Raw genomic sequence first — 24,839 nt, forward strand, 5'->3', positions numbered from 1 at the left:
GGGAACTCTAGGACAATGTGAATTCTTATGTAATGGACAAGCTGCACAAGTTTGGTTCACTTAGTTTTTCTCAGGTGACACATGCCTTTTGAGGGAGGAAAAATCTTTTCTCCTAAAAGATACTATGCTTAGCAGGGTTACCTTTAAAATCCATTTTTTCTACCATTCCAGGGATCCTGTTCCCGGAATGCTGTGCTTTCCCCTAATGGAACTGATAACATTTTTAAAGCCCAACTAGATCGTATCAGAAGAGGGGGGAAAAAGGAATTCAGTTTATCCTTATTGGATGTTAATGACCCTGTAAGATGTAATTTCTTTTATTTTATTCTGTTACCTAGAAAAATCTATCACAACCTTGTAGTATTGATTGTTCAATCTATAAAGAGCTTGGTTTACAGCATGACTGTTAGTAACAGGGTTATTTTAATGAGTGACTCTTCAACACCTCAGATGTTCACTAAATTCCAACCCATCAGCCTAACAGGCTAACACTAAGTGTCTTCAGTGATGAGAGTTTATCTCCCCTATCATGAGAAGGCCATGTCCAGGTAACCAAAAATAAAGCTCATTCTGTGTTGTTTATATGAAAACTACTGACCATTTGCTTGGGTGTGCCATGTCAAATAAAAAGCAGAGTTGGAGACACAAATCATCCTTAGATACATCAAATCTCTGACCAAGGAAGATTCTGAAACAGTTTATTTTCACTCTGAAATTGTGGGCAAACTTGGCCAAAGAGGGGCCCACATTCTGTAGTTTCTGCAGGGTAGAAAAATGGTCGCTGATGAGCATTCCATCTCAGAGGCATTCTTTCCACTTTGGTGCCCACCAATGGGATGAACCATTACACAAAAGAAACAGGGAAGCCACAGAGGTATTTGCAGCTCTTTTTGAAATTTATTTCCCAAGACCAAAACATGAGTTAATCATCAGCCAGCTACAATTTTGGCCCAATAAAAGGAGCACAGGAGATGAGAATCTGGATCTGTGAGTGTTCCTATTTCAATATCATAGTTATAACCTTAAGGAGCATAATAACTTCAAAACTCAAGATTAAAGAGCTATGAAAACAAGCAAATGGTATTGTTCAGTTGCTCTTCCTGTTCTGATGTCATAATCCGTGAACTTGACAAATTTTTTCACGTCTCCTTCTGAATTAGTTAATATGGTATCAGACTGAGACTGCTTTAATGGACTGAACATGGTGGGCCTTTCAAGTCCCTTCCAATGGGCCACTGCTTTAGCCTTCTTTGTCCAAGTCTTACCAACCCAGGCTCTAGCAAGGACTGGCTTTATGTGTCTTCTCATTCTGTCTTTTTTTCCATAATCTGTTAAGTAGTTATACCCAATGCTAGGCCTTGTTGGCACAGTCCTTTGGCTCATCAAGAAAATGTAAACACACACTGACTTTCCTCTACCTAGCCTCTTCTTCTTGGTCACAGGTTGAATTCTGGAACTACCCAGTATCCCCCAAACAAAAGCCAAAGGTGGCATATGAATTCTGGAAGGAACACAGTCAGGTTCTGTTGTCCTGAAGGAAGCCTTGAGGCAGAAAGGTGTCCTGGTCCTTTCACCTTAGAACTCTCCACGTCATAGAGGCTCATTTTCAAATATTAACTCTGTGAACAGTAGCACCAACTTGGCCTTAGTTACAGGAAACTTACTATCACTGGTTATAAAGAACTTGATGTGGGATGAAAAATGCTTTGCAGAAAATACCTAGAAAAGAGAGAAAAACCATTTTTTTAACTTGGTCTGTTGCTATTTTTTCTATGACATTTTGTTTGCTTGAAGCTTAGTTTCTCTTACGTGAGATAAAGAAAATAAGATGCTGCCCCCCTTTTTTTCTCTAGTAAGAGTCCTCAGCTCTGCTAGCAATTTAAATGCTGTGATCATACCCATTAGTTTCTCTATCATTGTAATTGTTGTTAATTGTTATAACTGTTTTAGTTATTAGTGGTGTCATTATTGCTCTAGGTCCTCTGTCTGTTTTATGCTGAATATATTAGTGCTTTGCTTTTGAATTACCAGGCTTTATTTAGTGCAGAGTTACATTTTTTTGGAGACACATTGAGAAATGCTAGCATTAAGTTTTATTCTTTTGTTTTTCATTCCAAATGGACAGACTGGAAAAAAAATAATTAGGTGGAATAATATCCTCAAAATGAGAATGAGGATGTTTTAAATTAATTAAATGGTCAGAATACGCACCATTTCTGATCTCAGACTGCTGCCAGAGTAGTATAAACCTAAAGGAATACCAGTCCAGCCCACAGAGCAATCCTCTCTCTCGAGCTCCCAATTCATCACTGACCTAAAAGACATCAAAATCTCATGCATTCACTTGTTATAGGATAAGCTGAGCAAGTTTTGGGAGAAGCTGGATTGGCCCTGCAGACTTCCGGCCTTCAAGCTCTTCTTGGGGCCAAGCTTTAGGAATAAAGCCCTTACCTCTTCCCCATTGTGAGGTCTGTAAATAACACCTACTCTTAGGTGGGTTTTTATTACATAACTAAAGTTTCAGGAAGCCTTTCCTGACCCCTCAGACTAGCTTAGATTCCCTATCATACACAGCACCTTCAACTTCTCCTTTGCAGATATATTGCACTCATAAATAAATAAATGTTTTTGTGACTGTTTCATGGTGCCTACCCCACTGGATGGGGCCAAATGGGGCCAATGTGGAATTCCCAGCATCTAGCATAGTCCCTAGTAGGTGCTATGTACATGTTTGTTGAATGCTGAGCAATGAATGCTGTGAAGTTGTGGACACTCTTACACTTAAGTGCAAACCACACATATGTTAAACAAGGAGTCTGCAATACAGAGTCCAGTCTTGTCCAATTAAAGTGTTCCTCCTCCCTGATTTCCTTAATAGCAGAACATTTGTGTCTAAAGAGCAAGTCTAACCTTTTCCTTAGTGTTAACCCTTCATTCTCCTTATTTTTCAGAGCTTTTCTTGTTATGGTTCTGATAATTCCAGTTCTTGGGCTAGGCTGATCTATCTCCTGGATTCCTGAGCTCTGTCTTCTTTTGGCCTTCAGCTTATAAAGAACTGAAGGCATTTTCTATCTTTATTTTTTCTTGGAAGGTTTTTCTTTTCCTCCTAACTTCTTGCTTTCTCTGTGATCTATTGTGCTTTTAGAATTGCTCTTTTTCCAGGTGTTCTCACCAGGTGCCTTATATCCTCAATATTAAATCATTTTTTTTACGTATATACCCAAAAGGTACTCATAATCTTAGGCGCTATCCCATAGCCAGGCATGTGGGGAGCAGTACCCTGCAATGACCATCTGCTAGGCCAGGAAGTCAAGATAATGTTGTCAGTCTGATCATTTGGATATATCGAGTTATGTTTTTAAAGTCTATTTTTATAAAATTATTTTCTCTACTATATTATATCGATGTCAATATACTTTTTATCCCTAAATTTAGTCAAACTCTTGGGGTGATTAATCAACTCCATTACAACTAAAAATGCATTACTGTTTCTTCTGGGAAAACTACTTTCACTTTTCAGGGACTGATATTTCTAATTTCATGCACTGATATCCAAGAAATATATACCTTGTCCTTTCAATAGTTAGCATTTTTATCCCAAAGTGTCATTTCTTCCAAAAATATTCTTAACTCTGTGGCAGAATGTTTCCAGCGTAGTTGTCTTGTCTGCTGCCCTCTGTTGTCTACTGCATATACAAACCATTTTCTGTGTAAAGAAAACATGCCAGAGTTTTTATATGATTAACATTTTTACTTCTGTTTGTAATATCCTACTAAAGTTCTTTTCCAGAGACATATATAGGGATTTTGTTCCTCTGTGCCTTTATTATTTGAATTGCTCATAAGTTAGTAACACGCAGAAAAAAGAAAATATAGCCAGGGCCTCTGTCCCCTTGCCCCCCATCTATGCCTATCCTCAGCGACTAGCACCATTACTCCTCACAGGAGGGTCAAGGCAAGTGACGGGAAAGGTGGAAACTGGTAAAATATAGTCCCCCCCAAAATCACTTAAATTTTAATTAGAACCCAGGTCTCCTGACTCCCAATGATAGGAATTTCACCTTTGGTAAGTGCTTTGCTTGCAGCTCTCATACATAGCATCCTAAGGCACAGGGAGCACTGCCACATTATCCCTGGTCTAGTGGGCATTAGCTCTCCTGCCATTCAAATCCCCAGATCCTCTCCCACTTTGTACTCTAGTGTTTAACCTTTCCGGGTAGAAGAAGATCAATACAAATTCTTCATTGTTAAGAATCGATGGCTGTCCTGTGGCATCACTGCCATCTAGTCTTGCTGAGAAGCTCAGTAAATCTCTCCAGCTGCTTCTAAAGCTTGGTTTGTCGTCTTGAGTTGCTTTCATTTTTAATGCAGATCACTTTGGTTTCTGTTCCCCTGGGGGCCTGCAGATAAATCTTGGCAGACATGTTCAGGGTCTACAAATGAGATGCTGGAAAAGGGCCAGCCCACCCAGAATTTAGTTGTAATGGATGAGACACCCCCTTGGTTCCACTTAAAGACTGGGCTATTTGTTTCCGTATTTATTGGCGATTACCTCACAGAGTACCTGGGTGGGAAGTGCCCAGGATGAAGTTCCTCTGTAACAGAGGAGGCCAGCATGCGAGCCTGTGATGCAGGCACATGCTGGTTGACTCAGCCTCTCCTGTGAATAGGAAGTCAGAAACTTACCCCATTCCTTCAAATGTGTAATAAAGAGAAGCACTGATGGTTTAGATGCCCTGGATCACGAAAGTCTAGCAGGAAATCTCTTTGTGCTGCTTATTTACAAACCAAGTGAAAAAATTACCTGCCTGATTTTCTTTTGTTAATAAATGAATATATTTATCATATTATTGAACAGCATCCGACTAAAGGTGATCTGTAAATATTTAATGTTAATTATCTTCTTTGCCCACAGTCCTTTGCTCATGCTGAGTGTTTAGCAGTATCTCATCCCAGCCCCCCCGAATCTTGTTTCCTAGGGGCAATATAGACCCCTGGTTTCCATTTGCAGCAAAAATGTGGGCTTTATGGAAAAAAGATAGAGTCTTTTTAACTTTGATTTCTCCTCTCTTTGATCAGTGGACTATGCCAGTTATTACCAGGGCTTATGGGATTGCCATGGTGACCAGCCAGACGAACTGTCCTTCCAACGGGGTGACCTCATCCGCATTCTGAGCAAGGTAAAGACATAAGAGTGCAGGGCTTGGATCAAAAGTTTATTTTTTCACTCTTGATGATGCAGTCACCATAACCAGAATTATTCCATGTCATACACTTCTCTTGTGTGTATTACATGACTCCCTCACCACATAAATTCCCATTGATTTATAATTCTTAGGGGAAAATTTAATTGAAAATTCAGATCCAGGAACCAATTTTCAAGTTTAAAAATACAGTAAGGTAGACATAATACTAAAGTTATGCCAATCAAAATTTGATCTTTTTAGGGTCTTGTAATGTTTAAAAGGTCATCACTATGTACATAATTTATTATCATATAATACTCTTAAAAACATTCTGGCTAGGTCAGCTGCCTTCTTATTTCATTTATAGATAAACAAGACTGTAATATAATTATGCATGGGGGGAGGAGTCAGAGCTAGCTAGCTCAACTGGTTTGAGCAAGTGCTGATAAGGCCAAGATAGTGAATCAAACCCCACAAGGACCAGCTAACTTTATTCTCTTCCTCAGTCACAAAGTTAACCCTGAGCCCCACCTAATCATCTCACAGATAGTGTTGCTGATTGTAAAGGGACTGGGAAGGGAAAGGACAGATTATTCTCAGATTCATCACCAGTATGAAGAGGATGCAGAACTGGTGGGCTACTGAGGAATCGGTAGCATCGTCTTTGTAATGAAATACTTACTACACATATCCTGTATAGGTGGACTAAGGAACTAGGTCCCTGAAAAAAAAATTATTAAAATGTTCTCTCTCTTGCCCTGGCCAGTGTGGCTCAGTTGGTTGGAGTCTTGTCCTGTATACCAAAAGGTGATGGGTTTGATTCACAGTCAGAGCACAGACCCAGGTTGCGGGTTTGATCCCTGGTCGATGTGGTCAATGTTTCAAGAAAGTAAAAGGCCTGCAAGAGCCCTGCTGAGTGAGATCACAATCTTCTAGTGATTTCTTCCAGAGTCTTAATTCAGCACCACCCTAGTGCCATTCCGGTGCAGCTCTAATACACCAGGAATAAATTGGAAGCAAAAAAGGGAGTGGACATTGGCCTGATTGGTATTTCAAATGCCCGAAAGCAAGGTTTGCCGTGTAATAGAATTTGTGTACATTACCACGCTGGCATTATAGGGGTAATCGAGTTATCCACTCAGGTGTGACCAGGCCTCTGTTTGCCCAGAGCCTGCAGGTGAACAAATTAACTGTTTACATTGTCTGAGGTGCCTGCAGCAGGAGGTGGGAGAACAGAGCCAGACTGTCTGCTGGCCTTCTCTCTCGGTCATGATTATTTTGTTTGTTTTGCATGTCTTTTGCCTTTGTTAATGGCTTCTCACTGGGGGTCCCTTTCCTCCATTTAGAAGTGGCTGTGTGGTGACTTGCCCAGCAGTAAGGAGCTGTCTGTAGTTACCGTGGCTGTTGTAATTTTAAAAGATACCAAGGAACATGGGAGCTTCCCCGACCTGTGTGGTTTTTTAACCAATCCCCCTTCCCTTCCTCCATTAATAAAAGCTAGTATATCAGAATTTAATTCAGTGAGAATTCCTTGCTGCCCTGGTTCTATCGGGCTTTATTCTCCATCTCTGGAAGGTCATGAATCCATTTCATCCCTTACCATTGTAGTAGCACATTTCTTCCCCCAAAAGCTACACCAGCTGCCTCCGTTCTCTATGTTGCTAATTTCTGCAAGGCAGAGGAGAAATGAGAAACTAGACACTCAACTGAAGTTTCCCTCATAAAGCTTCATTCCCGTTAACGTTGGCTTGGGGAGACTTTTGGATTGGATTTACCTTTATTATATTACCTAACTCAATAAGAATCCTTGGTCAGGAAGGAACCTTAAAAGGCCACCCAATCCATTCCCTTGCCTCTAAGAAACCCAAATTAACAGATTTAGACAGATAGAAAAGGAGATTCCACTACCATTCTCAGCTGTCTGTCTATTCAGATGTTCGGTAATTCCTAATCTCTGGAATTTTCTCCCATATGGATCCTAAACTCATTCCACTTCAGTCCCAGCTGGCTTCCTTTGTTGGAGTCAGTTACACTTTGCAGCCTGCCCCTCACACCTGGAGGAACAAAACTGACCCAAGTTGAGGTTAGTCCAGAAAAACAGTTCTAGAAATCTCCATTTTACTTTTGTCTCTGGCCAGTAGAACCTGTGTCAGGCAAGAGAGGCCCGCTGTTTAGTTAGAAACCTGAAGAAGTCTCTTTCCCTGAGAAATGCAAGACAAAACTCAACTGGGTGCAGCTGATCTCACCTATACTAGTCAGTTTCCTTACCTATGAAATGAGGGAGTTGTGTTGGATGACCTCTAAGGTTCCTTCCACCTCAAACATTACCTGACACTGCAAAACTGCTAAAAAAATTCCACACAAAAATGTGTTTTAGCTTTTAGTATTTTCAGATTAAATGAACAAAGAATTCCAATTATGAGCTCTTTTGTTTTTGGCCATTGTAAATGTATCTGGTTCCCCACCCCCCTCTCATTTTATGATAAAAGAAATATTTTGAAGAGGGTGGTTGGATAACAGATAGGGCCCCAGGATGGGGAAATGGGGTGGAAGTGTGGGTGGGAGGGGTGGGCTGGGGGGGGGGGGGGGTTTGTAACAGTTTTATTCTTAGGGTCATGCTGCCCCCTGCTGTTTCTTTATAGTTGCCCAAGTATGACCCAACCTTGAATCCTAGAATCCCAGGGCCAGGGGAGGCTGTTAGGGCCTAGGACCTTTGGGCAGGAATGGTCTCAGAGAGTTATTTACCCTTTAAAAAAAAAAAAAAAATTCCAGAGAGGATGATTGGCTGGGCAAGAAAGATGTACCCCCTAGATAACCAAATACCTATCACCTGTTCTATTCTTAGAGAAGTAAGTCGGTAACAGATGGGTTACTTATATGACCCTGAGCAAAGTCACTTAATCTTGTTAATCCTCAGTCTCCCCATCTGTAAAAATTGGGCTAATTTCTATTCATAGAGTGTTGTGATGCATACTTTGGAGAATTTGTGTAAAGAAGTGCCTGGAATCTAGGAAATGGTAACTATCAACCCCCCTTTTCCACTAACAATAAATTTTTGGGGTCAGTGTTGGGTACAAACTAGCAGTTCAATAAATTATTGGTGAATTGAGAGAGAAAAAGAGGTAGCCTGTCCTGCCAAGACCTCTTCATGGAGATGCTCAATAGCACAAAAGTTTCTCACTTAGAAATAAAAAAAGTGAAGAGGTCTACATGGAAATATCATGGTCCGAGATTTCTGGTCTGAGATTTCATCACTGACAAAATTGATCAATTGCTTAAACTTCTCCTTTGAGGAGAAGCCAGAGCCATGTATCCAAACTCTGAAACAGTGACCAATAGCATAGTCAGCAGGACTCCCGCTGACCCACTCCTAACACATCCTTACATTCCTCGGCCCCATGCCGTTTTCATGCCTACTTAATTCACTGTGTTCCTATTTGGGTCTTAATATATATTAAAAGGAGATTTTAATAACAAAGCAGATATGTGCATCCAGTGATGTTGATGTTCCCGCGTTCCTTTCAGGCCCAGATAGTTCCGAAAAGCACTTTCAGATGCAGGGACTGAGCTCAGTTTCCGCCCGGTGCAGGGGCGCAGCTCACACCACAGCGGGATGTCTAGCGCTCTTCAGTGCCTCCAGATTGTGGCGCTTGTGCAGGTTCCCTCATACGTAACCGATGGCTCCTGAGAGCCTGCCTCTCGTAAATTACTTCCCACGATGCCTGCGACCATGGCAGAATTCAAGTTTGAATAGAGCAGGAAAAAGGTGTTTGAAAGGCCTGTTCACTCAGCTGCATTTTAATTTCCTTTTCAATCTTGTCCCAATTAATTTCACAGAATTAATCTCACAGAAGCAACTCGGCAGCATTGAGGCTGTGGTTTTAGTGTGGCGGTCGCTCTGCCTGAACATGAAATAGGAGCTAATATAAAAATCCATCTGCTGTGTTTGAAATACATGCCGGCTGCTGCTCAGTCCTGTCTGACATTCCAAACATCAACAGCGGGGGAAAGTGATTTGGGGGTTAGTGGCCATCAGTACTTGGCAGGGGTTCAACAACAGGTGTACTCCAAAAATCCATTCAGCCTGGGCACCAGGCATGACAGGGCAGGTGCTGAATCACCCTCCGTGCAGTAACGCTGTGCCCTGGCTTAGTTTCTTTTATGTGGGGATCGTAAGGCTCTTCTGTGGACCAGCACTGCTATGGGCATTTATTATAAGTGGGGAAAAGGTAGGTAAGAAGCCTCTATTTGGATGAGACAAGTCACAGTTCCCAGCTTTCAGAGAAGTAACTCTGTCTTCCTGGCTCCAGGGTCTCTCACTAGGGAACCTTTTTTCTAAGTAATAGAAGTGCTTGTTCTACTATGCAAGATAACTTAAATGCCCATTTAAAAATTAAGCCTCCTTTTCTGGAAGTCATTTATAGTGGTAACATGAGCTTATAAGGGTGAATTAATGAGATAAGGGTGAGTTAAAGAGAGAACAAGAGAGAAACTCTTTGTCAATTAACTAGAAAGGACAGGAGGTCCCTGAATGATGTCTTTTGCATTTAAGGTAAACCAAGTCAGTAGGTTGCATCTCTTGGGCTTACAGTGTGTGCCTCATGAGTTGACCTTAGGCTCCTCCAAGTTTGTCCAGGTACTTATTCCCATGGAAGTCAGCCTTGGAGCAACAAGTTGGACACCACATAAGGTGTATACTTACATGGCAATTTAGCTGGGGTGGGAAGATAGTCTTGTGGCCCAAACTCACCAGGTTTGGGTTGTCTTCTCTGCTGGTGCAGTTGATATGGAAATAGGGAGCCTTATAGGCAAGGTCAATTTAACATCAAACATACGATGCTGTGAGATGGCCATGGGCTTTATGTGGGCAAAGATGAACCGATCTTGTCACCCTGAGTGACATTTAGTTTCCAACACTGGGTTGAAGCTACTTAAACTCAGTCTGGATCCTAGCTCCAAATCCAGCTCCTAGTAATCTAAATGCAGCAGGCCTGTTCCCAGCATACCTGGTCTATGTTAACAAAACTCCATGTCTGTTATAATGGGATTTTTAAAGCCCAGTGTTCTCCACCTACTCCCTCAAAGGACTATTTAAAGAATGTAGACCTTTTCCCCTCCCTTGACCCCCATCCCCTCCAAAAGAGATTTGTATGTTGTAAAAATTATCTGAATGCAGCAATACTTCCACTTTTAAGTGTGCTTAGTTGAATGTGACAAGAACCCTCATAAAAACATGTAAGGTAATTCCTTCAATTGCTTTAAATGAAGGGGTGTGGGGTTTTTTGTTTTTAATTTCAGGACTCTGAGGGAAAGGAGGTGTTTGGTGACATCTAGTGTCCATTTAGGACTTCCTCAGGCACCATTACCCTCTGCTTGGCTGAATGGGGGATGGGTGGGGTTATTTGGGAGGTAATTCAGGGGTAGTAAGTGGGGAGAATATAGGCCTGGGGCACTGGCTGCCCAAACAGTGTGATGAAACTGATCAATGCTTGTCAAAGAGCTGTTATTCACCTCTGACCTAACCAAAGGGGGCGGGTAAGGGGGATACCATCGGAAAATATCTTTTCTTATTTATGATGATATGAAAGAGAAGCAGAAGCTGTCCCCACCACCCCATTTCATGTTAACAAGCAGGTCAACACTGTGCTGTGATGACGAAGATGATGATGATGATGGTATTTTCTCTCATTAATAACCCCTATGGGAGGCTATAGAGTTAGGAGGATGGGAATGGGATTTGGGGTCAGCTGGAAGGCAACGGTCATATACCGGTCAAATTCAGTAGAGGCCATTCCTTTCCCCCAGACAGGAACCAATCGTCTAGAACAAACCCTGGCAGCCTCATTCCTTCCAGGTAATTTTTATAAATGAGGGGACACCCATTCCAAGAGAGGACAAAAGGGAGAGGGTGTTTGTGTGTGTGTGTGTGCTCGCGCACGCGCGTGCATATGCATGCACATAAACCTGCTAACAAGAGGCCAAACTGCATATCGACTGTATCCTCCAAACCCTGGCCATTTATTATAAAACCCATTTTTTTAAAAGAGAATAAAATTGGCATTTTTCCACTTTAATCTCCTTACTCCTAAACTGTCGTCCTGGACGGGACCTTTCACTTTCTACACACACACACACACACACACACACACACACACACACCCCTTTCAGTCAGGTGGAAAGTCCCAGATCAGATAATTAACTATGAGACCCAGACAGAAATGTTTACCTAGAACCATATAAGCCATGGCAGGTTTAGGTCAATGCTCAGAATAGCCTGATGCTTTACAAACTCCAGTGTAAAAAATTCCAGCCATTTATTTTGCAGTGAATTTATAACAAGTGCTGTTAAGGTCTTCGTCTTTTGACAGAGGTAATAATAAATTCACTGTTAAAGACGGTAGTTTAATTCCTTATACCTCCAATACTGCACAGAATAAACCATATTCATCACTGAGTAATTTTTTACCACATAAATCTTTAAAACTAACCGGTGAAGGCTGTTGAGACTGAAATATTGTGAATTTATTAGATATGCCCATGTAGTATTGGATTCAGAGGTTTCCATTCGAATATATTATGGAGAAAATTTGTGTCTTTAACTGTGACATTCCCTCCATTTCCCACTGCCAGTATTATAACAAGCAGCTCCTCCAGAGTCAACTGCACGTTTATTAGACAGAGATTTAGTAATAAACTCCTCACTAATCTGCCAAAGAGGCTGCATGACATTTCGGTGAGAGGCTCTATTTAAAAGGAGTCACAAAAGCTTTGTTTCTGTGTAATTATTTTCTCAAAAGGAATTCAGCCTCCCCAAACCTCTGTCTGCCAGTGTTTCTTGGTAGTGTATGCATCTAGCTCTCCAACCAAACCAGCAAAATATTGAAGCAAATTATAACCTCATTGCAAATGAGGTTATAGGATTAGCAATGAGGGGTTTGGGGTAATTGGTGAGAACACAGAAAAGCTGGAATTAGCAGACATTGCCAGATGTATGGTATTTAAGGCTAATGAAAAGATTATTGATTATCAAACTAGAAATAAGACAATGGTTTCAGAAAACTTGCTCTTTAAAAACTTTCATCTTGACATATGACACATTAAAGATACAATTAAATGCTCAGATCTGAAAACAAAAATCTTTTTACTCCACTATATTAATTTTGAGTGAAAATCTGTGCCTGTTAGATGAGAATATTCTGAACCTTTCTTATAACCTTTCTAGTGAAGTGACATTTAAACTAACCCACTGATTATATCAAATTGTAATGCCCCCTCCAGCTTCATTAAGGGAACATTAATATTGCTAGAATTAAAAATATTTTTTCTTTTAGATGCAGAAATGTGCATCATCTTTTTAGCAGAGCTTCAGCGGCGTCTTTTTTCCCATTGGGAAGAGTTCCAGATACTAAAAACTTCCAAGGAGCATTGAACTTTAAGATTTTTTTTTAATAAAATACAATAGGTTTCTAACTGTTAAACAAAGGAGAAAAATCTCCTGGCAGTGCAAGACTGCAGCCCATCAGAATAATTATGAAAAGACAGACCCGGCTAGAAAGATAAGCATAATACCGGCAATTAATATTCAGCATTTCACATTATAGTCAAGAGGATGTGTTTTTCTTTGTGATGTGTCTCATAAGCTAAGAGTGTTGGGAGCCAGACTCAGCTCTGTCTTCTTTTTGTGCATGAGGATTAAGGAGAAAAAAACAGCAACAACAATCCTGCTCCATCTGTAAATGAACAAACATCTTGATTTTATAGCTATTTGCTTTGTAAAACTGAGGAATGAAACAAAAATTACTGGATGCCTAAGTAACACTTTAATTCCAAATTCATTTACGCTGTAGCTATGTAGTTGTCACAAACCATAATGCAGTATTTAATTAAAATAACAGAAGTGCATCTAGATATGTCCTGGGGTAGCTATCACCAAATTATAGTCTATGCCACCCGTATTTTATTTATGAAACGGCAGATTCTAAGGTGCAAGTAGGCTGATTCAAAAGCATAAACATTTTAAACCTGCATCTTTAGAAAGGCTTTTTTTTTTTCCTGCGGCATCTTTAAATTTTTTCCTCCTTCTATCGGGGGTTTTTTAGTGGGATTGTTTTGATGTCAATAAATATCTCTCTTTCTAACTCGCGCTTTTCAACTATTGACCTCCTGAGTCTTCTGGCTGTGAAATCCCCTGTCTGTTGTCATGGAAAGGCTTGTGAGGTATCACAGGAGCCACAGCAAGTACGGGACATCTTAGCAGAACTTGGACGTGGGTGCCAAGAGGATAGGAAAAAAGCAAACCCTTTTCAGGCTCAGCGTGCTTGTTCCCATATAATCTTCCTTACACTTTTTTTTTCCACCTATAAATACCAGCTACAGTTTACACGCTTGCTTGCTATACTTTGTGGATGTTCACATGCAGACATACTGCTCCTTTTCATAAACGCATAGCATCTATCTTACACGCACCCACCATCTATCTCCTTGTTCACATTGGCTGTCCCATCCACCTCCTTGTCTGCAGAATTATGTTCAGCAAGGTCCCGATTTATAGGAAATAAATAATGAAAATGGAATGGACTGCGAAAGATAATCGAAACATTCAAATTGTTATTTTTCACTGTACTTTCTGCAAACAGAGCATCTATAAACACCTAGCAAAGGTGTTAGCTGATTCCTAAAATGCAACCCCTTATGGAACATCCTGACCCAGTGGGTCTCTACACTGTATCTTTCCCTGTTCTGTCTCTTGCTTTTTGATACTCCAAGATTTTGCCATTTTTTAATGGGAAATGAGGTGGTGTTATTTTCATTCTTTCTGCTTAATATTTATCCTGTCTATAATGTTTTCGTCATCATTGATCCTCTATAAAATAATCCTAAGAATTATAAAACAGAAACATTAATTGCAATCATGTTTTTAAAGAAAATAACCCCTGCAATTACTGTATAAAGATATTCCAATAATAGTATATTGGATCACAGCCCTATTCTACAGCTAGGGTCTTTTGGAGAAAGGGTTTCTTATACACACTTGTAATTATTTTAGCCCCTTTCACAGGTCACATAGAAAGTTAATTTCAATCGCTGCTAATTTCCGTCCAACAAGAGTACGGTACTTTAAACCACCCAAAATAATTGGATTCAAAACAAATTTAGGAAATTGAGTGTGTTAGAAAGCAAATAAAAATATCCTTTTGGTAAGGAGGAGGGTGAAAGTAGTAAAAATTGCCTCCTTTTTCTCCCTTCTTTCCCCTTCACAACTTTGCCATTAAAGTTGCACCTACAGCTAGAAGTTTGTCCGTGAAAAATGGCCATTTTGTTTCTCTGCTCAAAGAATGTTATTAAAATGCTAATTTAAAAGAAAAAGGAGTTAAATATCTAGCGATGGTGCATTCTAATTGCAACCATAATGAGCTCTCTAAATGTGCGTGCCCCTGACACACACAGAGCATAAACAGCAGTAAACAGATCATTAGTACCCGCGTTCATTTATTCTGGCGACCTTACCATGACCCCACCGAGGGTAGGGTGAAAAGCAGGTGGATCTGGCTGTGACACCCCCTAGAGGGATCCAGGAAATGAAGCTATAAGCTGTTGTCATGGAAACGCCTATGTGTGCAGATGATGTAACACACCGACAGGCTGTAGGGCTCCGCAACTGGGACGTTGCCTTTCCCTCGCCGGAACAATCTTGAGGATTAAATTATTCATTTCTTTAATTCACAAAGCAAAAGGAATCCTAATTTTCTTGATGTGCAACTCTCTCCATTTGTCTAAAGGTCTGGAACATAGTGACTTTCTCTGAAACCTACCCAGCTTCCTACAGTCTAACCCCAAATCGTGGAATCTGGTATAATCAAGTGGGGAAAGGCAGAGGAAATCAGACACTCAGCATCTGTACTTAAAGAGAGAAAAATCTAAGATTTTAAGCTAAAATAAATAATACAGACAGTGTCCCTTTCTGATGAGGGCATGTTGGCCAGAGACTAAATGTGTACCTGTCCTGAACAAAATGGCTTTGTTCGGATCAGGGCAGGGTCAAGCCCATACCCAGTGCAGACAGTGTAAAGCAAAGAGGCACCAGCCCCAAATGAACACATCACCCTAGCAAGGTGCAAGAAAAAGAGATGAGAGAAAACGAGCATCTGTTCACCCCCTCCCATGTCCAGTTGAGGGAATCGAGATTAATAAAAATAATTCTTCGGAGAATGATTCCACTCTATCCTACCCTGTTTTGCACCAAACAACCTCAATAACCTTACGGCAACAGTAGAATAACTTTCCTTCTTTTTTTAAAGGAAGCAGAAAATACCATCTCTGGAAATTATTTTAAAATAAAAAATATCCCGGCCTATGCCTCCTCCCCACCCCCCTCCCCATTGCACTTTAGATGAACCTGTGATATTGTAGCAATGGCCCTTGAAGTGCAGTGGGGAGGTGATTTAGGAGAATATTAAAGGCAATGTGGAGATTCAAGGCGCCTCTCTCAGGGAGATCTGGAGAAATACGCAGCACAGATGGGCCGAGCAGATTAAACATTTCCGTCACATTGTTTCCAAATTGTGTTGTGGTGCCTGAGGCTGGTACTGCGGTCAGAGCAAAACAGAGCAGTGCAGAGCTTCGAGCTGCACAGTTTATGGAATACATATTAATACGCTGGTCTCACATGGTATCACAATTCTATCAGCTCCAAAATGGTGTTGTCTCTATTGTTCCTGAATTCTGCACTTGGCACCTTGTTTTCTCTCAACTGAAAAGTGTTTACCTTCCCTTTATCCTTCCCCTGTTCTTTAGACAAAGTTCAAGTTGTGTGTTTCTTTCCTGTTTCTTTCCTTACAGCCCTGTTTCACCTTCCCTCTTCCCTTCACAGCATATAATGTTTCTGTCACACGTACTCTGAGTTTTGCATGCACTTCCATCACCAGCAACGTCCAGTTTGTGCACAGGTCCTGCACACCTCCCTGGCCTTGACCTGACCATTACCCACTCACACCCAGTACAGGACATAAGCTTCAGACTTGAGGCTGAATGTTCCCTTGCACTGGAGTGGCTCTCAGACCTTCCATCTAGCTGACACATTCCTCTTCTCCTAAGAATACTCAACTCTTAGCTAGGGAGTGAGCTTTGTAGAATTGTTGCCGTGTGCCTCCCCCAAACCCCCAACTGCTTTCACTGACCACCCAGTCTTTCCATGTCCCGTTTCTTACATTCACATATCTTTCCCCCACTAACCCAAATCTAGGTCCATCAACCTCCAGGTTAGCAAGTTCTCTGAAATATAACAATAAACTGGGTCAATTGAGGCAAATTCCATGATTCATTTTTATGATTCACGGACCAAAACTCTGAATAATGGAAAAAAGAGAAAATGATCGCCAACAATTTAAAGCACTATGTGAAACAGCCTGGAGAGGCCCCCAAGCTACCCCAGGTTTCAGCCAAGCACTGAGCTCCAATCCTTTCACACGTTCCAACATCACTAACCTACCATCCACCCCACTGACCACTTCCTCTCTCCTGCAAAATCTCTTCATAAAACCACTTGTGCTGAAAAACAGGCTCCTGTTTGTCTTTGGTGAACAATTCCTGTCCCCAGTCTTGTTTTTCTCAGCAGTTGGAAGAGTGCTGAGTTAGAGCCCTCAATTTATTTAATAATTTATGATATCCTCAGAAAGCATTAAATTTCCAAAGCTGGATTTTAAGAGTAGAGAAATTGTTGGCCAATCCAGAGTAAAAATATGATGGTTTTGGCTGACCCCGGAATATTGCGATCTACTCCACCTAGGAATTCAAATTCCCCATCTTTACTAAGGATAATGTATGATCCACAAGCACTAATAAGAAAAATAAGCAATCATAAACAAATGATTCTGTGATTGATTGGCCTTTCCCATACATATATCAAGCATTTATTGATCTTTCATGGTAGGGGCTGATTGATTGCTCTCTTGAAGAGGAATTCTGTTGTTTATAAGCACAGATAGAGTGAACTTTGATGGGTGAAAGAACAAGAGTGTGAGACATTTTTCTGGGAATCTTGTTCCACAGAGGCTTATCGAAGCCCAATTCAATGTGAAAAGAGAACATTCCTATTAGGAACATTCTCAGGGGAACTGACAGTCAAGCAGCTTGTCCCAAAAGCCATCGTGTGAATTTGAATGGAAGGCATGAGAAGGCACCACAACTTCTAAGTCACAGTGAAAGAGGTGGTGCCTTAGAAGGGATAAGCAAGCTTGGTCAGCATTTGAAGAAGAAACAGACTCTGCAGCTGGAGGGCTGAAGCCTACGAAACCCAGCGTGGCACGAACAAGGATTCTTGATTGCCTTTCATTGTATTTTTTAAAAGTGGGGAGAGAAGTGAAGATGGCCACACTGGGCCAAAGTGCAGATTCAGGCCATAAAGATCATTGCATTTTTCCTCATAGAGCACTAGTTTGTAAACTAGAGGGTTTATAAATCCTTTGAGAATCTGATGAAAGATCTGAGCCGCACCCCAGGGACAAGATACCTGTACACGTGCACACAAAATTTTTCACCAGTTTCAAGGAGTTCAAAGATTCCTTCCTGTCCATCCACAGACAGGCCAGGGGTTCACAGACTCCAGTTTAAGAATCTGTGTCCTAGAGGATGGTGATTTCCTATTGATGTAACAGCCGAGGAGTCACTGAGCCTAGAAATTGAATTCTCATCCCAAGACAGGATGGTCATTCCAGGTCATGTCTGTGCTACTCCAGGGGAGCCATGGAAGAGCTTATACAAATAGGAACCAGCAGGGAGGAGAGAAATTAAAATGTAGCAATCATGGAGTAGGGGTATTTAATCTCTTTTAAGGCTTATGATAGGCACCTGCTGTTTTTCTCCCTGATATCCCCTGACACCTACTGACAGGGTATTTGCAGCCCCACACAGGGACTCAGGGCCCTGTGACAGGAGGAGCACCGAGGAGGTCCATGATAGTCTTGAAACCATAAACAGCAATAGGAAACCACTGGAGGCAGAGTCAAGCTGTGCAACGTGCCTGTGGTTGGTGGCCATACTGCTTTTTGTTTATAGAATTTGCTGTTCTTTTTATGGCAGGTTTGGTAGGGATTTTTTTTTTCCTTGTTGATGGAGATTAGCAGCATAAATCCTTTTATGGCAATGTGCAATCCCCCATAAACACTTTTTATTATTGCTGTTGGTGAGTGCTGTGTCTATTTCAGGTTCACTCAATGCTCTGCTCATCCAGGCCAATAGCTTCTCCAACCAGATAATGGACTCCAAGTAGCTAACCCTCATTTTTAACACTCCTTCATTTGGGGGGTTCAGTGAGGTGGGGCAGGATTGGTGTTGAGGGAAACAGAAGTTTAATCGAGCTTAGAGATATTTATGATGAGAACAAAGCACACATTGTACTATTTTCAAGTGAAAGTCTTCTTAAAAGACTTTGTGGCAAGAAGCAAGCACTGATGTGAAGGGTTTTTAAATAGCTTTTTATATTCTTATCTAAAACATCTTCAATTAACAATTCTGTATAATTAACATCTTAGCTCTACCATACACAGTGTATATAGAGTTACAGCGTGGGGAGCCTGTATAATTCTGATTCCCTAGCATTGTCACTTGTAGGTATGTATCCCCACATTGAGGATTTGAGGTCTCCCGAGAATGTCTCGGCATTTTTCCAGTCTTTCCAAACATCTAGGCAAAAAAAGTCAAACTTTATTGAAAATGTTAATCCCAGGAATTCAGTTCTCTCTGCCATCCACAAACTAAAATCAAAGAATCAGCAACTTAATAAAAATGCAGTAAATTAGCACCTCTAGACAAGAGCAGAGTTCATTCAGAGCTGGGGTCTGCCTGGCTGAGCCAGTACTCTCTCCATTTTAATAGTTTAATAAAAATTAGCATAATTAACGAACATCTGTATGATCCAGAGTGGTGCAATTTGGCACTTGGAAACGAGGGCTTAAACATGATTGCTGTGAGTTTAATGTTGTTTTAATTCTTTTTGGCACTGTGCAGTGAAATAAACGTTTGGTGGTGATAGTTCTCGGCCGGATCTCATTTGCATTTTTCTCCCTTTGATTATGAGCAATTGTGGACTCCCCAGCAATTCATCAAAGTAGAAATTATTTTAAAATACCTCGTGGTGTTCAGACTGGGCTGGAGCAATGCATGGGGGTGGGGCAGTAAAAGAGAAGGCTAGAAATTTTCCATTCATGCTTTAAACATCTCAGCCCTGCAGCCCTTTTCGGGTATCCAGCCAAGGGATGAAATCTGGAAAAGACAGTCAGATCTCAAGACCTGTAGGTGCTTTGATTAAGCTCCTAGGCTCCCACAGCAGGATACATATGGTCTCTGAGACTATGCCATTCTCCTTACACTTCTGCCTGCTCTTTTGTTTTGAAGGGCAGGAAGCTGATTTCACTCATTTCAGTTCTTACCACTGTGGTGAGGCTGCCACATCTGTGGTCGGCAGGGTCAGTGTTCCCCTCAAGCAAGAGCACTTTGACTGGAAGCTTGGCCTTTGCAGGTGTCCTGCCGTGCCTCATCTGCTTCCTGTTTGCACCCTCTTTGAGTTGGCAGAGAGTATCTTCCCAAGGCTCAGTCCCTACTCCTAGCATTACAGCTAAAGGGGGATGTTGCCAGGTATCTGTCAGAGTTAGGAGTCTTGAATGGCCCCTAGGGAGAGAATGTTCTCTCTGAGCCCCTCAGGTGATGAAGATGACAGCATCTGGTAGGTAGAAGACCACTCTTCACACATGTTTAAGCAAGCTGACTGTGATCAAAAGATTGTCAGACAACATCATGCCCCCCACACACACACGTGTGAGATAATAGAAAAGCTAAAGCTAGAGTTTTCATGACTTACTACAATGAGAGGAAGACAGAGGATGTGTTTCCACTCCACAGCAAGGTTCTATAGGCATGGCCATTGCAGCAGCATGTGAATGCAAGGCAATACTACAAGAAAACTTACAGCAGAAACTGCCTTAACTTCAGTGTTGGGAGATAGGCAGGAACATAAGTTGTACCAATAGGCACTTTAAAATGTTCTAACAGCATAGACTAAGGAATTCTGGGTAATTTCCCATAAGGCACTGCAGACTGTAGGGGAGTTGGCCTGGGGGAGGGAGGGAATGAGGTCTGGTGGAGACACTGAGGGAATGGCAGTGGACATATTCATTTATTTCACACTGATTTTTAAAGACAGTTCTCTGTTCCTTTTAGGATCAACTCGATAGTCTCATTTCTTATGCCATTTGAGCCTGTCTTCGTGGTATTGAGGGAGCCATTTGGAGAAACTGTCTCCAAAGGCAGTTGCTCTCTTCCTGCCACAACCAGCTCAATCACCAGGGGGATATTTTGTAGTTAGCTGTAACCATATCTGCTCAACTGGGAGTACACATCCCCACTGCTCCCTTCATTTCTTCATGACCTCATTTAACAAGTGTTTTTTAGCCCCATTCTGTGCTGGGTCCCATGCTGCACGCTGGGAATACACAAGCAAACAAGCCAACAGGGAAGGTCCCAGCCTTCACAGAACTTTCCACCCAGTGATCGGAACTGAGACAAAGGCAGATTGACACAAGGCAGTGTGATGAACTCATTACCAGGGAAGCGCAGGGCACGACACTGTGGACCACATAGCTAGGGGCCCCCCTGCACAGCCAGAGAGTGCAAGGTGGGGCTTCTGCAGAATCTAGACTCAAGGACTGAGATCCGATAGCTGCTCAGGGGTGAGCGCATGAAAGGGAGTAAGGGAGTAGAAGCGAACAGGCAGAAGAAAGACTCCAAGATGAGAGAGCCTGTAGCCCATGGGAGCAGCTGAGATAAATTCTGTTTTACTAAGGGTCCACTAGATTTAAGGGGTGAGTGAAAGTGCTGGACAGTGAGCAGGACCAGGTCATGCAGGGGCTTGACCACTGTGCTAAGAAGTTGACAATAAATAGGCAGTAATTACCCACTTAAAGGTTTCTAGCAGAGCAGTGATTTTAGAAAGATTCTGGCTGCAGAATGAAGACTGGATTGGAGGAGAATGAGACTGGAGATGCAGAAACCAATTTGGAGGTTGTTTCTGTAGTCCTCATGAGAGATGACAGTGACATGACTCTGGAGTATTATCAATAGAAATGGAGAGAAGTGGGTGGATTCCAGTGATATTTTGGAACAAGAATTGACAGGACTCAAGGGCTGATTGGAAAAGCAGGGTGAAATTGGGAATGACTCTCAGGTTTCTGGCTTGAGTAACTGAGTTCATAGTGGTACCATTTACTGAGACAAAGAACACAGGAGGTAAAGAAAGCTTAGGCGTGGGAGTGGAAATAGAAGCAGAGTGATGGGTTCAATTTAGGATATATTGTGTTTGAGCAGCTTGACAGACATGCATTTGGGTATTGGGAATCAGTCACTTAGCTCTAGGCTGGACCTGTGGTTCTGAGTCATTTACGCAGACATGGTGGCTAAACTACAGAGGTGTGTAAGGTTGCTCAAGGAAAGTGCATCAAGCCAGAAGGCCAGGCCAGAACCCTGGAAAACAACCACATTAAAAGGAGGGACAGGGGAAGATAAACCTGTAGAGGAGAATGAGAAGTAACTAGAAAGTAAGAGGGAAACTAGGAGAGTACAGTTATCATGGCTACTAAGAGAAAAAAATGCCTCAAGAAGGGTCTATAGTGCCAGCATTGCTGAGAGATCAAGTAAGTTAAGGACTGAGAAGTACCCTGAGAATTTGAGCAATGGCGCAGTTATAGGAGACCATGGAGAGAGCATAAGTGGAGCGATGGAAGCAGAGCCTGATTAAACCGGCGTGGAGAGTAAATAGAAAGCAAGAAGTTGGGGCAGTAAGTGAAGGAAACTCAGTAAGTTTGTGAATTGGCTGTCAGCACAGACTAGTAGAAATGGAAAGTATACATGTGGCGGGGACTATTTAATACTTGTTTCCAAAGGTGAAAGAAACTTGAACACATTTCAAGGCTGATGGAAGAAGCCATTTACATTAGAGGCAGAGGTCAGACTCCATAGAACCTCATTTCTAAGAAAAAAAGCAGAAGGGTTACAAGTACATAGTAGGAGTGAAGGACACCTCCTCCACTTTAATGGGAAGGAAGGGTGGTTGTCAATACTGGTACGTTTCTGTTTTGGTGGCTGACGGTTGACAAATCTTATGGCTTCTCTTTTCTCTTTGAAGGTGGAAAAGAGGTCATCTGCTGAGAGGGACGGGAGAGGCAGAATTGGAGGAGGGGAGATACACTATCAAAAAGATAACCACTTGACCCAGAATTTTATTGTCACCAACCTGGTTTTCTCTCTTTTCCCTTTTTCTTAGAACTCAGCACCTAGGTGTGCAAACACAGCCCTGTGGTGCCCCAAATCCAGTTGAACTGGAATGCATGATATTTCCCATGTATTCCTAAATTTTACTGCCTTCAAAAGAAAGAAAACACTTTCTCGTGCTTCCAGAAATACTCCCATAATGTTCAGCATCTGCTGTGCTTTTGAGAAGCTCTTCTGTATTCAGGGATCCCCATTCTCAACCCTGTGACCACCCCTTCTTTTAAACCCTCTCACTCCCTTGTTTGCCCCTCCTTGTGGCTTTTATGTCCTGCCTGTCATTAATGTACCTGTGAACCTCCCACCTCTAATGTTTAGAGCACCTACTATGTATCAGACACTTTGAATTGTTTTTATTTCTGTGGTGTCACTTGTATATCCACAACATAGGGGAGAGGTGATAGTCTTCCAACTCTTACAGAGAGAAAGTTAAAGCTAGGAGAACCTAAGGTCACATGGCTACTAAATGAACAAGTGGGGATTAGATCCCAGTCTGTCTGATTCCAAAGCCCATTACTCTCTGCTGTAAGCTCCCAGGGAGCAAGCAATGTTCTGATTCTTCATTATATGTCTCATGGGAACTCAAACAGCACTTTGCACATAGAAGATGCTTGGTAAATATTGATTTGAACTATGACCTGACTCCCTGAATATTTTGTGTTCTGGCATTTTAGGGTGTGCCCAACTTTCTCTGAAGAAGCCATTCAATTGTGTTTGATTTTTAAAAATGCTAAAGAGCATTTTTTGAGAAGCTCTTCTGTATTCAGGGATCCTCAAGAGGTTCGGCTATGGCATCAAATGTGCTAAGTTTACAATGTAGACAGGAAGATGGCAAAATGAAAACAGTTTGCTTTCCTCCTCTAGATGACTTTTTTTAATTTAATAATCCCATCAAGGGTGTTAACCACCCAACAGAATCTCCCATGCAATCGCCATAAGAGATTAACAGAAATATGACCAAATTCCAGCTGAAACCATTCTCTTTTCATTTTTCAGGAGTATAATATGTATGGCTGGTGGGTAGGAGAACTTAACAGCCTCATTGGGATTGTTCCAAAGGAGTATCTCACAGCTGCCTTTGAGGTAGAAGAAAGATGAAGGCCAGGTATTGGAACTACTGCCAATGAATGTATTTGCCATGCCTTTGTTTCTCTGTGAAGGATGAGTTTCCAGTGAAGTAGCTTTTCTTCATTTCCAAAAGTGATGCTAATAATTCACCACTGAGAGATGATTCTGGAATTGTTTTTCCTAAATTAGGGGACTGTGTCAGTTATGGTTAGGTTCAACTACATGTGACAGAAAACTAAAAATAACTGATTTAATTAACACAGAATTTTATTTTTCTGTAAAAATCCGGAGGTAATACAAGGTATCTAGGTCCCAGGTACCTTCTCTTTTGCTCCACTGTGTGTGACCAACATTCCTAAAGTTACCTCATGGCCCACGATGGATGCTGCAGCGCCAGCTATCATGTCTGTATCCTACCCAGCAGGAAAGATAAAAGGAAAAGGGCACACCCTCTCCTTTTAGGGACACTTCACAGATGTTGCACACACCACTTCTGCTTACAGTTCTTTGGCCAGAACTTGGACATACAGAACGACAAAGCTGCAAAGAAAGCTTTATTCTAGATAAAACCTGTGTCTAGCTTAAAAGTGGAAGAGGAGTTCATTAATAAAATAAAAAGGGGAGAATGGATATTGGGGACAACTAGGAATCTTTGCCACAAGCATGGGTCTGGGTTTCTACATCCCCAGCTCTCAAATCCAAGCAGGGCACCATTTCCCCCAAATTCCCATGTATTACAATATGATTGATCAAGAGTAGGAACCCTGTTTGAGGATTCCTAGGGAACATAAATTAACTTTTAGGTAATAAAAAATATGGCATTTTATGGGCAAGAATCCTATCATATTTTAAAACAGTTGGCTGAGTGCTTGCTTTGGGTGAAGTAACTTTGCAATTGCTTTGGCACAGAATGGGTTTTGTTTAGAATTAGGATGGTGATGGAGGGCATGATATCGCTAGCTCCATCTTCCGGCCTGAAATGGGAGCAGATTTTATTGCTGGGGATGAAGGATGGCATATGTGACAGTGATACAAACTGTCCTTGGAATCTTCCAGACCAGGGCTCATTCCAATGTGCATCAGCAGCTGAGTGGATTCATTTAGGAAAATACATAAGGGTAGATCTTACTTTCCAATGCCCTTGTACAACCAGAAAGCACCAGATAAAGCCTGTCACACAAGGTTTGACTTTATGACTTTCCCAGTGAGGGCTCCATTTCCTGACCATGAATGTAGAAGGGCTGGAATTTTTCTGTCAAGTCTAAACAG

General features: G+C 41.7%; 1 protein-coding gene and 1 long non-coding RNA gene across 3 annotated transcripts in view; one reads left to right on the forward strand and one right to left on the reverse strand.

The window, feature by feature from the left end:
• The window catches only part of SKAP1 (src kinase associated phosphoprotein 1), a 251,070-nt gene that overhangs the window by 225,307 nt on the left and 924 nt on the right, over positions 1-24,839 (forward strand). For both annotated transcript variants that reach the window (XM_081161834.1, XM_081161835.1), the window contains 2 exons: positions 5,080-5,180; positions 23,499-23,607. In XM_081161834.1, the coding sequence (XP_081017960.1) occupies positions 5,080-5,180; positions 23,499-23,600 (203 nt within the window). In that variant the 3' untranslated portion in view covers positions 23,601-23,607. The remainder of the gene's footprint in view (positions 1-5,079; positions 5,181-23,498; positions 23,608-24,839) is intronic.
• LOC308568648 lies at positions 881-3,706 on the reverse strand. The gene is made up of 3 exons (XR_014000518.1): positions 3,568-3,706; positions 2,212-2,314; positions 881-1,719 (listed from the first exon to the last, which is right to left on the reverse strand). It is a non-coding gene; the product is annotated as an uncharacterized lncRNA (long non-coding RNA).

Source organism: Miniopterus schreibersii, assembly GCF_964146895.1.
Source record: "Miniopterus schreibersii genome assembly, chromosome: 16".
Taxonomy (NCBI): domain Eukaryota; kingdom Metazoa; phylum Chordata; class Mammalia; order Chiroptera; family Miniopteridae; genus Miniopterus; species Miniopterus schreibersii.